The 12,432-nt window shown below is 36.9% G+C and overlaps 1 protein-coding gene across 1 annotated transcript in view; it reads right to left on the bottom strand.

The window, feature by feature from the left end:
- The window catches only part of Cped1 (cadherin like and PC-esterase domain containing 1), a 263,515-nt gene that overhangs the window by 31,131 nt on the left and 219,952 nt on the right, over window positions 1-12,432 (bottom strand). Inside the window, exon 18 of the mRNA XM_046422379.2 lies at window positions 6,363-6,499. Within this exon, the coding sequence (XP_046278335.1) occupies window positions 6,363-6,499 (137 nt within the window). The remainder of the gene's footprint in view (window positions 1-6,362; window positions 6,500-12,432) is intronic.

Genomic DNA, 12,432 nt, shown 5'->3' with positions numbered 1-12,432 from the left:
TTTACTTTGACTCAACACAGAATCGCAAAACTTAAACATATTTATAAAAAACTATAAGTGAGTCACATCCTGTTTGGATAAAGCTAGAATTGAAAAGGGGTCTCACATGTACCTGCCCTTCATAATGCTCAAGTGTGCTACAGAAATGAATTGAACAAGTGCTCCAAGGAGAAAGGTGGCTTTGTCTTTTCACTCAAGAGCTTGATCCGTCTTTCCTTCTGTTAACGCTGCTGAAATGAAGGAAATGACTAAGGTGCAGAAAGTTCAGTGCTGCTCACAGGTCTTTAAGTGCAGTGAGGTTCCTGGTCAAAGTTACTGGAAACCTGACCCCCTTTTCAAATCTCAGCTGGTTTGTGTCTTGTTCCGTCCTTGCAGGTGGGCTTGTATTTTCAAGCATAGTCTTGGCATTCATCAATGTAAAACAGTAGGAAAAAGATGGAATGGGTCATAATAACAACTTAAGGAAACCTGACAGAGAGAAATGACTACTTGGAGATTCTAAAGAAAGCAGAATGCTATTTGAAGGCCTAACTTTTCAATAGTTCTCACTGGACCTCTCAAACTCTGTTACCTTTACATTTGATTCTTTGGAGAAAAATAACTCAGTTTAATATGTTCCCTCAAAATGAAGCTTGCCAAATCTAGGATTGACATTAAAGATCTGTTTTCTCTGTTTCTTTTTGCAGCACAATAGGTTTGAACTACTTATTCATGGCAAGAATGACATTTCTGGATGCTCACAATTAAATGTCTTATTTTCCATTTTTTTCTGTATTACTTTTTAAAAATTTTTATTGTTTTTTTAAATAAATGACAGTGGAATGCATTATGATTCATATTACACATATGGAGCACAATTTTTCATATCTCTGGTTGTAAATAAAGTATATTCACACCAATTCATGTCTTCATATACTTTGGATAATGATGACCATCACATTCCACCATCATTGCTAACTTTCTGTATTACTTTTAAGTCTTCAGGTTAGTCGAGCTACTATACTCTTAGAAATTATGTGTTTAGTATGACCCTACTTTTATATGTTCAAGGTGTGTAAACTGAAGACCTGAAAAAATCAGAACCTTAGTGCCATCGCTAGTGCCTTTTTTACCTGGTTGAATCCTTCCCCTTTATCCCACTAAGCAGGAAGTAAAAAGCACTCAGGCTTGAGGAATGGGATTCTCACAGCAAATTCTCTTGGGAAAAATGAAGATCACTACTTTTCTTGTTCAATTAAGCTATTTCAAAATAACAGATTCATAGATGACCTCAAAGTACAAACACTACTCTACCCAGCCATCTTCTTTCTGGCAATTTCTCCAAATCCTTCGAGTCTGTATCTGGGGACTGCCTCCTACTGTGGCAATCATCATGCTGTTTTGCAATGATTACTTCTCTCATTTGTCTTCTTCCACTAGAAAAATAGCATCTGGAAAAATGCTGTACACTCCTGGGATAGCTTCTTACCTCAAAAAACTTTAGATAAATGAACAAAGTGGCATCATGAAAGTTTCATGTCTTAGAACTTCAAGTGATGGGGGGAATCGACTATGTGATAACATTATGGGTAACTGATAGCAGCAATATATCTGGTATGGGGAAGCATAGTAAATCTGATGAGTTTAGTGAATAAAAATAATCACTTTGTTGGTGAGATGGAGAACCATAGCTCAGGCTTTCTGATTGCCTGTCTGAACCTCTTCCTGCATCATTACTACCTCATTGTCCTTATGTACATGTTAAGTGAATTTTGCTAAAGTAATATATTACTTTTATTGAATATTTGACATGGTAGGAACAGATACCAAAAAAAGTCAGCATACAATACATTTAAAAAGAAAAACATTTGTATTACTTTTTCTTACATTTATGTAATTGTTATGCCTTAAGATTTATTTGTCTTTAGAATAGTATGGTAATTATTAAAATTCTGACTAGGATGAGAACTTATTTGTCTTAGTAATCAGGCATGAGAATTAAGGAGTACTTAGTATATTTTTATTATTCTACTGGAAAGTAAAAAAACAAATAAACTGGGAAACCTTTTGCTTACCTACTCCAGTTAATATACGGAGCTTACCTAAACCAAGTGCTATAACATAGTTGCAGCTTTCAATGTTTATAATTATCTCTACTTTATGAGCCTTATTAATGTAGGCATCTGACTATATTACCAAATCCTGTGACTCAAAGTGAAATATCTTTCTCAGGATCTCCCTCCTTTGCATTTCCACTAGTTCTGGGCTAGTTATAATTTAGACAAACCTTTAAAATATAGATTTTTGTTTTTATTGGTTGATTTATGGATTGATGGCAGTGCTGGGAATTGAACCCGGAGTCTCATGCCAGCAACAGACAGTGTTCTATCCCTGAGCCATACCTCCAACCCTAACATATACAGTTTTAGTTTAAGAAAACAATGTTCACATATTGTGAAAATGAAAACACACATAAAAATATCTCTGCTCTCCTCCCCAGTCATGCTCTATTACCTAAGCTGCTTTCGTGGGCATGTGATCTGGACAGTCTCACAGGGCTTGTGCTTGGAAGAGTTCTGTGCTTGGTTTATTGTCCCACCATTGCATTGGGATTCTTAATAATGTTTTAACACAGGGTCCTATATTTCATTTTGTACCCTACCCCTCCTCCACTCCTCTCCACCTATTGCATTCACTCTTATCAATTTGTTACTTCCAGAAATTCTCTGTGGAGGCAAGCATGTTTGTTTGTATGCATTAGGTTTTACATCAATGGGATTATTCTATAGAATAATTATTCTATATTCTATATCTTGATTATTATTATTATATCTAGGTTATTCTATATCTTGCTTTGTTGCATGTTGGAATTTTTCCATAAACAGCCTCAGTCTCCCTAGCATCCATTTCCTTCTTAGGCAGTTTCCCTTCTGCTAAGGGAAGATCTTTCTAGTCCTGGTTATGCCACTCCTCTGTTAAAAGGGGACAATGCTTCTCTGTTTGTATATAAAATAAATTAGAATCTTGGAAAACAAATCAGATTCGTAGGACTAGTGCCAGTGTTTTGGAAAATGTGAGTTTCTGAGCACACAGGTCTCAAGGAAGACTCTGGACTAGGTGAAGTAATACAATTAGCCCTCTCTGTTAAGCAGGAAGCTGGTTGGTCTCTGCTGGAGTCACCTAATCTGAGCATAGGAGACTATTGACTTTGCAACAACCAATGTTTATTGCTAACGAGTAGAAAAAAATGATCCACCCTCCTTACCACTATCTTTATTTTATTTTTTAATATTTATTTATTTATTTATTTATTTTGTGGTGCTGGGAATTGTACCCAGGGCCTTGTTGCGTGTGAGGCAAGCACTCTATCAACTGAGCTATATCCCTAGTCCCTTACCATTATCTTGTACAGTTGTTAAAAATCAGCTAAGTCCAAAAGGACTTAAAAAGAGCATAATTCAGGGGCATAGCCACATCAATGTTTATAGCAGCACAATTCACAATAGCTAATCTGTGGAACCAACCTAGATGCCCTTCAGTAGATGAATGGATAAAAAAAATGTGGCATATGTACATAATGGAATATTACTCAGCAATAAAAGAGAATAAAATCATGGCATTTGTGGGTAAATGGATGGAGTTAGAGAAGATAATGCTAAGTGAAGTTAGCTAATCCCGCCCCCCAAGAAAAAAAAAACAAATGCTGAATGTTTTCTTTGAATTAAGGAGGCTGATTCATAGTGGGATAGGGAGAGGGAGCATGGGAGAAATGGACGAACTCTAGATAGGGCAGACAGGTTGGAGGGGAAGAGAGGGGATCATTACTATACAAAGTACGTGTGTGAAGACACGAATTGATGTGAATATACTATGTATACAACCAGAGATATGAAAAATTGTGCTCTATATATGTAATAAGAATTGTAATGCATTCTGCTGTCATGTATCATTAAAAAATACATAAAAAAGAAATTACTAGAGACTGTGATATGGACTGAATTCTTATGTCCCCTCCAAATTCATGTGTTGAACTAGTAACTCACAGTGTGACCATATCAAGAGGTGAAAGCTCAGGAGTTAATTATGTTTATTTAGAAGGATCATGAGCCTCCACGATGAAGTTGTGTCCTTATAAAAGAAAGAGACCAAAGCTCTTTCTCTTTTTACTGCATGAAGACTACAGGAAGGCAGTCACCAGAAACCAGGAAGAGGACTCTCACCAGCACCTGACCATGCTGGCATCCTGATCTCAGACTCCTCAATATCTAGAGCTGTAGGAAATATATATCTGTTTTTGAGCTACCCAGTTTATGGTATTTTATTAAAGCATTCCCAGCTAAGGCAGGAAAGAAGGCTTTTAGCTTTCTATAAAATAAATTAATCCATAGTAGAGGCTTAAATATAAGTAGCTCATGTTTACTTATTATTTTACAGATGAAGAAAATGAGCTGAGAAACAATACGTGTCCCATCCCAAACCACAGAATTTAGCGATAAACTTAATATCTACTGCTTTTCAGGTTAATAAACTGTGACATCTTCTTGGAATTTTACTGAATACTCTAAATTCTGAGGTCAGAATGGTATTCTGAGTTTAGAGACATCTGGTCAGTGTGGCAACAGTGATTGTCATGGCTTCTCGTGCTGTGCTTCTAAGCTATGAAGGGTGGATGTCCAAGCTGAGGGTTCAAAGTGCCTGAGTCACAGCCATTCCCATGCTTCTGCAGTGACTGCGAATTACCCAATCTCTCAGAACTTGAATTTTCTTAAGAAGAAAAATTATTACTAATATTATTCTACTAATAATATTAATATGTTATTGTTACAGAGTTATGATTAGGAGTAAAAAATATTTTAATTCATTCATTTACTCAACCAATATTTATTTATTTGTTGGTGTTGCAGTTTAATCCCAGACAGAGCCTTGCACATGCTAAGCATATGCTCTAGCACTGATCTAAATCCTCAGCCTTACAAATATTGAGGGATGATTATGTATCAACAATTGTGCTTAGCAATCAGGTTATAGCAATGAATCAAATACATTCCCTGCCCTCATGAAGCTTACAGTCGGTTGGGATTTAAGGTATAAGAAGGTTAGCCACATCGTTCCCCACACAGAATCAATGCTCAGTTAATATTACTGACGGCAACATAGGTTTCTAAGTAATTGTTTTCCTTTTTTTCCCTTTTGTACAAATTAATATTGCTGCTTTATCAGTAGAGATATCCTTAATTGTGAAAACTGAGGCATTTCTATTGAAATCATGAAGAAGATATCTTCCTGTTGTGCCCCCACTTCCTGTCATGCTTCTTAAACCAGTTGCTAGCAGAAAATTTGGCTAATATTCTATCCACGGGGTTTTTTTTTTTTTTTTTTTGAACCAGTGGCAAATATAGACCCATATCTCCAACCCTTTTTAAATATTTTATTTAAAGCTACAGTTTCACCAAGTTGCTTAGGGTCTCACTAAGTTGCTGAGGCTGGCTTTGAATTCATGATCCTCCTGCTTCAGCCACCCTCCTTGCTAGGATTACAGGTGTGCACCTTCACACCCTGCCTCCCGGTTTTTTTTTTTTAATGCATAAATATAATTTTGTAAAATTCAGCTTTTGAAATCATGCCCATGTGTGAGATCTTACACACAGTGTATAAGGAAATGTTCATCTAATAAAAAGTACTTGAAAAATCTGGTGAAGATTACTTACTTGGTGTTATTAAGCAAGCATCTCAGTCTATGAGCCCGTTTCGCATGTCTGAGAGTTCTGCCTGACTCTACCTACTCAGAGCATGCCTAGCAAGAAGACAATGCATGTCCAAGAAATCAGCTTAGAAGCCTCACTAAAGGGAAAATCAGTCTAGTGAGGTCCATGTGAGACCTGCCCAGGAATGCGAAAGAAGATCAGCAAGGTTAGAGGGTAAAAACAATTTGCCATGCACTTGGTAAGTTCTACAAGAAGTGCGTTTTGCATGCATTTGATTTCTTGAGCTGAGCTACAGATGTCTGTCTTAACAGCAGTGCCCCAAGAGCTGCGGTTGACAAGGCCAGCTGCTCGGAACTGCCAACTGTCAGTTGACGTGGCAAGCTCCTAACAACTTGTGCTGCAAGAACAGCATGGAATTGGGTCAGCGCAGGACACGACTTTAATATCCTCCATCTGTCAAGTAGACTGATGGAGATAAAAATGAATATTTTGAGCAAGAATTGTTAAAGCTCTTCTATGATACCATCTACATATAATTAAAAAGCCAAGTTGCATTCAATTAGTTTCCTCTGTGAGTGAAGGCAACAAATTGGTCTAGAATATACAACCACCTGGTTTTTAGAGCTGCAGACAGAAAAAATTGAAGGCTTCCCCGACAGGACTGGATGCAGCACCTACCTTCCTTCCTCCCAGGCACTGCTGGAGCTGAGGCTTAGTTAGGACACCATGTTGGCAGTTGTGGGGCTGCCAAGTTATTTCTCTCCAGTCACAGGTCCTGTTGTCTGAACAACTAAGGCAAGGCACGATCCACTGGCCTGGAACAGATGGTAAAACTTCCTTTGGTTTGGTTTCTACTGGCAAAATTATAGTTTTCAAGTAACTTGAGAATCCAGCGTATGGCACACAATTATAGAAATTATAGTGAGAAGATTATTCTTATCATATAAATCCAGTGGAGCAATGCATGGCCTTCTGCCAACCAAATAGAAGAGCTGAAGTAATGTTCTGAAATAGCACAGCTCACGTTGAAATTAAGTATGAGCTCTGTTCCATGAAACCATATACTTACATCAAAAAAAAATATTAAGTGATCAGGTACTACTCAATTATTACTTATTTTTAAACAGTATATCACTGCTCCTTTAATCAATAGGAATGAAGTAGATTAAGAGCCCTTCAAATTGTTAGTGGGTCCCAAATATATAGTAAACTTATACATTCTTAGATTGCTAATCCAATAATAGATATTTTCCCTGCTCTCAATAGATTTAAGGTACAAGAGAACTACTTCTGTATTCTGATATTTAATTATTTTGGAGAAAAGCTATTAATCCTCAATTTGATTAATGTGTTTTGGTGTCAATCTTTTCAGCTCTTTCTGGCTGAAGGTTTCATGACCTCAGGGATGTCATTTCTTCACCTGTTAGATGAGATGTATCATGTTCTCATATGATTGGTGTGAGGATGTAATGGAATAATATACTTAAAGGGCTTAGTTACCTGCAGACTTCCCCTACTTTTTTGAATTAAGAAAGAAAACAATTTAAAAACTTCATCCATTCTGGGTCTGATTTGTGGTGCTGCTAGTAAAAGTCTCTAGTGTGATATGAATTTTAGTGGGAAGAATTTCTTTTCAGGGCATGAATATAATACATTTCACATTCATGACCTCAGGGATGTCAGAGCTGTGTATGTGTTTGTGGAAATAGTTACAAATAATAAAACATAAAAGGGATTATAGTTTATAGCTTGTATTGATTCATCACGGAAAGGAAAAAAAATATGAGCATTTTAGAGAGAGAAACTGGAAGAGAGAAAAGAAAATACAAGGCAAAGGAGATGAGAAATTATGAATTTCAAGGAAAGGAAGAAAATATATAACAGAATCACTTTAGGGGTACAAAATCAACTGGAGCAGAATTGCAGAACTAAAATTCAAAAGCAATGCAGACATATTAGTTCCTTTTGCCATTTTTTTTCTTTTGCTTTGCTTTGCTTTTTCAGTGTAATGAGAATTCCAGAAGAAAACTGTTTCATTCAATGTCTACTCACTCTGTACTTTCTACACAATTTCAGAACTGGGGAGTGACACTCTATTTCTCCACATACACATCACTCAACCAACGTTTTTTTAATTTAATACATTAAGATCTATCCTGTTGAGGTGTTAGGAGCCATTGTTGTTAAAATATCATAGTAATTTAAAAAACAGGATTTTAATTGCATCTCCATATACCAGAGAGTGCTTTAATATATTAACTAATTTAAACTTCAAACCTATCCTATTATAACCACCTTAACTGATGTTCAGAAAGTTTAGCTTGTTGACCTCCAAGAACCAGGATTTGAACTGGACTATCTTTCTAGGACCCATGTTCTTAACTATAATTCTGAGTACTCAAAATTGATATTTGGGTTCAAGGGATATAATTTATACATGTAAAATAATTATACCATCATAACAAGAAATGTAAAATTGACCGTTATATCTGTGTGGTAGTGAAAGAGCCTAGAATTTGGAGACACACACATCTGGTCTCTGTTGCCTCTAACAAATCCTGAAGACCTCAATATTGATTGCAAATTAGCATTACCCAGAAAGCTTTTTAAAATACCCATACTGGGGTTGTACCCCAGACTGATTATGTCAGAATCACCAGACATGGGACTGTTCTTCCTTGATTCCAATACAAAGTCAAGGCTGCAATACACTGTTTAAATTAGTCTTTTCATGATTCAACATGCTTCTTTGTAAGGAAAATAAGTACAGTACCTGACATGATGCCCGACATCCAGTAGTTAATGAATATATTTTACTCCCACATCCTAACGGCAAGCAAGCCAAAGCAGTTTAGAATCAAGAGAGTCAATAAGGTCAGAGTTTTCTGGAAGCATAAAATGTGAACAGGACTTTATGGGTAGATAAGATTTGGAGACATGGAAGGCATGGTACTTTAGGGTACTCTTTACAGTGAAGAGATGGGCCTTAGAGATGTGAGGCAAAAGAACTGACAGACCTCCACATAGATGGCATATTTTGGCGGGAATGTGGAGGAAGAGGGTCTGTTAGGTGAAAGGTATTTCCAAAATTTCCAGATGGAGAAAGTAGTAATATTATTAAAAGACAGAAATTTTGGGATGTGTACTGGTTTTGAATGGAGAAATTCAGGTTATCCTCAAATGTGCCCATTTCTCTTTGCCAATTCTTTTTATAATTCTTCTCTCTTTTCATTCAGAATATATCTTGATACCTTACTCCAATTTTGCTCTAACATACATGGTTTACAATCAGTAAACAACCTCATTCACATCTGTAGCTCCTTTAATACTCTTTGATTAGACATAACCTAAAGTTTAATATTTCTTGATGAATTCCCCCCCAGTAAACTTCCTTGGAGAAAGGCTTAGTCTTTTCATTACGGAAATTTGCATTCAGCAATGTGCAGAATTATTTTGGTTAGAGCAGAAGACACTTCAGCTCATTTTCCCATCCTCTTGTTTTATAAATGAGGCAAACTAGGGCCCTAAAGAGTTAAAGGACATAAAGTGGGGTCATGCTGTTCCTGACAGGGCTGGACCATTACCAAGAGTCTGCAACTTGCTCCTCTTTTATCATGTTAGGCAAGGTCAGCATAAAACCATCAGTCGAAAATGAAATATGGCCCAACAGTCTCTTTGGTAGCATTTATAGGAAAACCCGCAAACTGGTTGTTATGATGATTTTTCCTTTATTTTATAAAAACTGAATTTACTCAGTGGGTTCATGGGTTGATAGAGACTATGTTTAAACAAAGATTGTCAATTTTCTTTATAATAGACAACAGGACATTGGGATCATAAATGTTTCTCTGAACATTTTCATCAGATGGCCGAGTATCTAAGCGAACATGCATCCCACCTCTAACCCAGGCACTCTCCACCCACAACCTTACTGACAGCTCATTTTTCACAAACAGGCCCTCCTTGGCCACTTGCTGATAAGGATGAAGAAACAAGTGGTCAATTGAATGCACAAAGACTCAAATATGGGTGTAATTAGTTTGTGGGCATAACATTGCGTGCACATAAAAAGGAGACTTGAATTGGTCTCTGAAAACTTGGCCCCAATGGTTCACACTACTATATATTTATACAGTCATAACTTTTGCATTTTTGTATGGGTGAACAATGCCTTTTATTTATTGTGGGTTACTGATACTGCTTGCAATAGCCATCTGTATAACATCTGCAGGATTGGGGTTCTTGACATTTTAAGTGACACCAGCTCTTAACTAAAATTGCCAGAAAAAGGGACATAAATTCTACGTTATATATTTAAACACTGAATGAATCAAAGCTGTGATTTCTGAAATAAAGTATGACATATGTTTTAAGGAATAACATTCTGCTGAATGAAACTATCTTTTAGAAGAAGTTATTTTATTTTTAGTTATAGATCTATGTTTAATGCAAACTAGATTTTAGATATTTAAGCGAATCAAAGTGGTTGATACAACTCTGTGATTCAGAACTGTGGTGAGATGTAAAGTCATATAAATGCTATCACTAATTCCTGTCTCTCTAATATTATAAAATAAAGTGTTTTTTATTATGAAGAAAAAAATATCATTTATATATTCAATATGAATAATGTTAGATTTATGTCATGTTTCCCTGCTAAATATAAGGTGTCATGAAATATTTTAATAGTTTTCATATCATAAAATGCCATTTGAGTTATTTTCCTTAAAGTTAAATATCATTCATTAACTACTGTATACATTCCTTCTTTCTCCAATTTAGAAGAATTGCTTCTTTCTTAAGCAATCCTTAAGATTATGTCTTAGTTGAATTATTTCCTAAATGATTGACATCAATTTAAGAATTAAAATATATTCAAAAGTACATTAGCTAAAGCTAATGAAAAAGACTTTTGACATCATTACATTGCAAAGTGGAAAAAAAATGCATCCAGTTTTGCTGAGTAAATGTCATGTGCTCTTTAAGATTTTTGAACATGACTGTTGGCTATGTTTGGCTATGTAAGCTAAACCTAGAGCACCTGAATAAGCTTCCTTTCAGTGTCACCTGCCATGACTTCTTTCATTAGGAGGGAATCCTGCTATTAAGGAAGGAAATTATCTCTGGCATCAAAAAAAAAAATACATTCTTGGAAGTTACCATCCTGGTCTCACTTGTTAATTTTGAGTTTTTAGGCCTTTAGGAGCTCCAGTGGGGAGAAGTTTATCCTTATCATTGTGTCCTGGCTGCTCACAATCTTCTGTGGAAGGGAGGATGGTTTGGATCTTAGTTTTAGTTCAGCAACCATTTTTAAGACATATATTAGACATTGAAGGATGAACAGGAACAACGTGTACCCTGGGAAAACAAGTAATCTAGGGAAACCATCAGTAGAAGCATTACTGCTCATGCACCCTTGACATCTATTATACGTACATTGTAACACGTGTATAGATATGTTGACACTTATATATTATGTCCATTATAAAACATAAAAATAAAAAAGGCTAGAAAAAAAAGCACACATCTATTTGTATCTGTACTGACTTCACCTCTGGGAGTGCCTCTTGCCGATCCCTCCCCTTCCTGGTGTGTATCATTCCGTTTTGGAGATCTCTGATCATAGACCATAGAGAGGAACTTGTAAGTACCCACTTCTAAGTGCTATCGTAAATCTGTGCCCAGGAGTGCTGTGGAACACAGAGGTGACACCAAACTAGCAATCTGGTAGAGAAGAAAGGCTTCTTGGAGAGGGGGATAAGCATCAGAGGAAGTTAGGCAATGGCAGGAAGAGGACTTGTAGTGTATGGGAACAGTGTGGATGTGAGCCTGGAGTCCTGCCTGGAGCAGAGTTGTTGGAATATTTGAGGCAAGGAGGCTGGAGATGAGAGAGAGAAGAGGAACTGGTATAAGGAGGCCTTGAATTTTTAAGCAAAAGAGCATGAGCTTGATTTGGCAGTCAATTAGGAGATCTTTTCAGAGGGCCCAACTGACAGCCTCTCCTGGAAGGTCCTAACACAGAGACAGCACACAACCAAACCTGACATAAGGGACGGCACGTTTAATGTGCAGAACAAGCTGCCTTTTCTTGAGGAATCCCAGTAATGTATCTTGAACTTATTGTGGAAGAACTTTTGACTTGGTGCAGTCAGAGGAATAGAATTAAGTTGTTTTATGATTGTCATAAATTGTCAACTGATTTAAAAAAAAATAGTTAACCAGACACATCGGTATCTCCTTTGTACATTAAGAGTACGTGTTTCCTTTAGCAGAAAATCACAAATCATACTACCTGACACACCATAATGGGTAAATCCCTTCTCATACACTGACTGGAATTTATTATTTAGAACACATGTCTAAGAATGGGGACCTGCCCACGTTGGCTAACCATGCATGCCAAATTGCAATTTGCCCTGCCCATTTGGGAAACACATTTCCTATTCAAGCAGTGGTGTGAAGTTCATGGCAAGCTCCTGAACATTTTCTCAGACTTGCTAGATGAAGGGAGACCAGGGGCCAGGAAGACAGAATGGTAACTGGGAAGCTTGGAGAAGCTGCTCCCTGCTCCCATAATCACTTTGGATGCAATTTTAGTCCCAGCTTTTGCTTGATGCCACTCTCTGCACTGAGAGACCATCGCTAGGGAAGGAAAAACAGGGAATGGGGAGAGTGGCACCAAAGATGTGTCTCATTCCAGTTCTGCTCAAGGCTTAGGCAGGATATAAGACTGTAATTTGGATTCAAG

The sequence above is a fragment of the Marmota monax genome, unplaced genomic scaffold, assembly GCF_021218885.2.
Source record: "Marmota monax isolate L192 unplaced genomic scaffold, Marmota_monax_Labrador192_F-V1.1 WCK01_AAM20220418_F8-fsc00027, whole genome shotgun sequence".
Taxonomy (NCBI): domain Eukaryota; kingdom Metazoa; phylum Chordata; class Mammalia; order Rodentia; family Sciuridae; genus Marmota; species Marmota monax.
The sequence above is the reverse complement of the archived record's forward strand: the minus strand, read 5'-3'. Positions and strand labels throughout refer to the sequence as shown.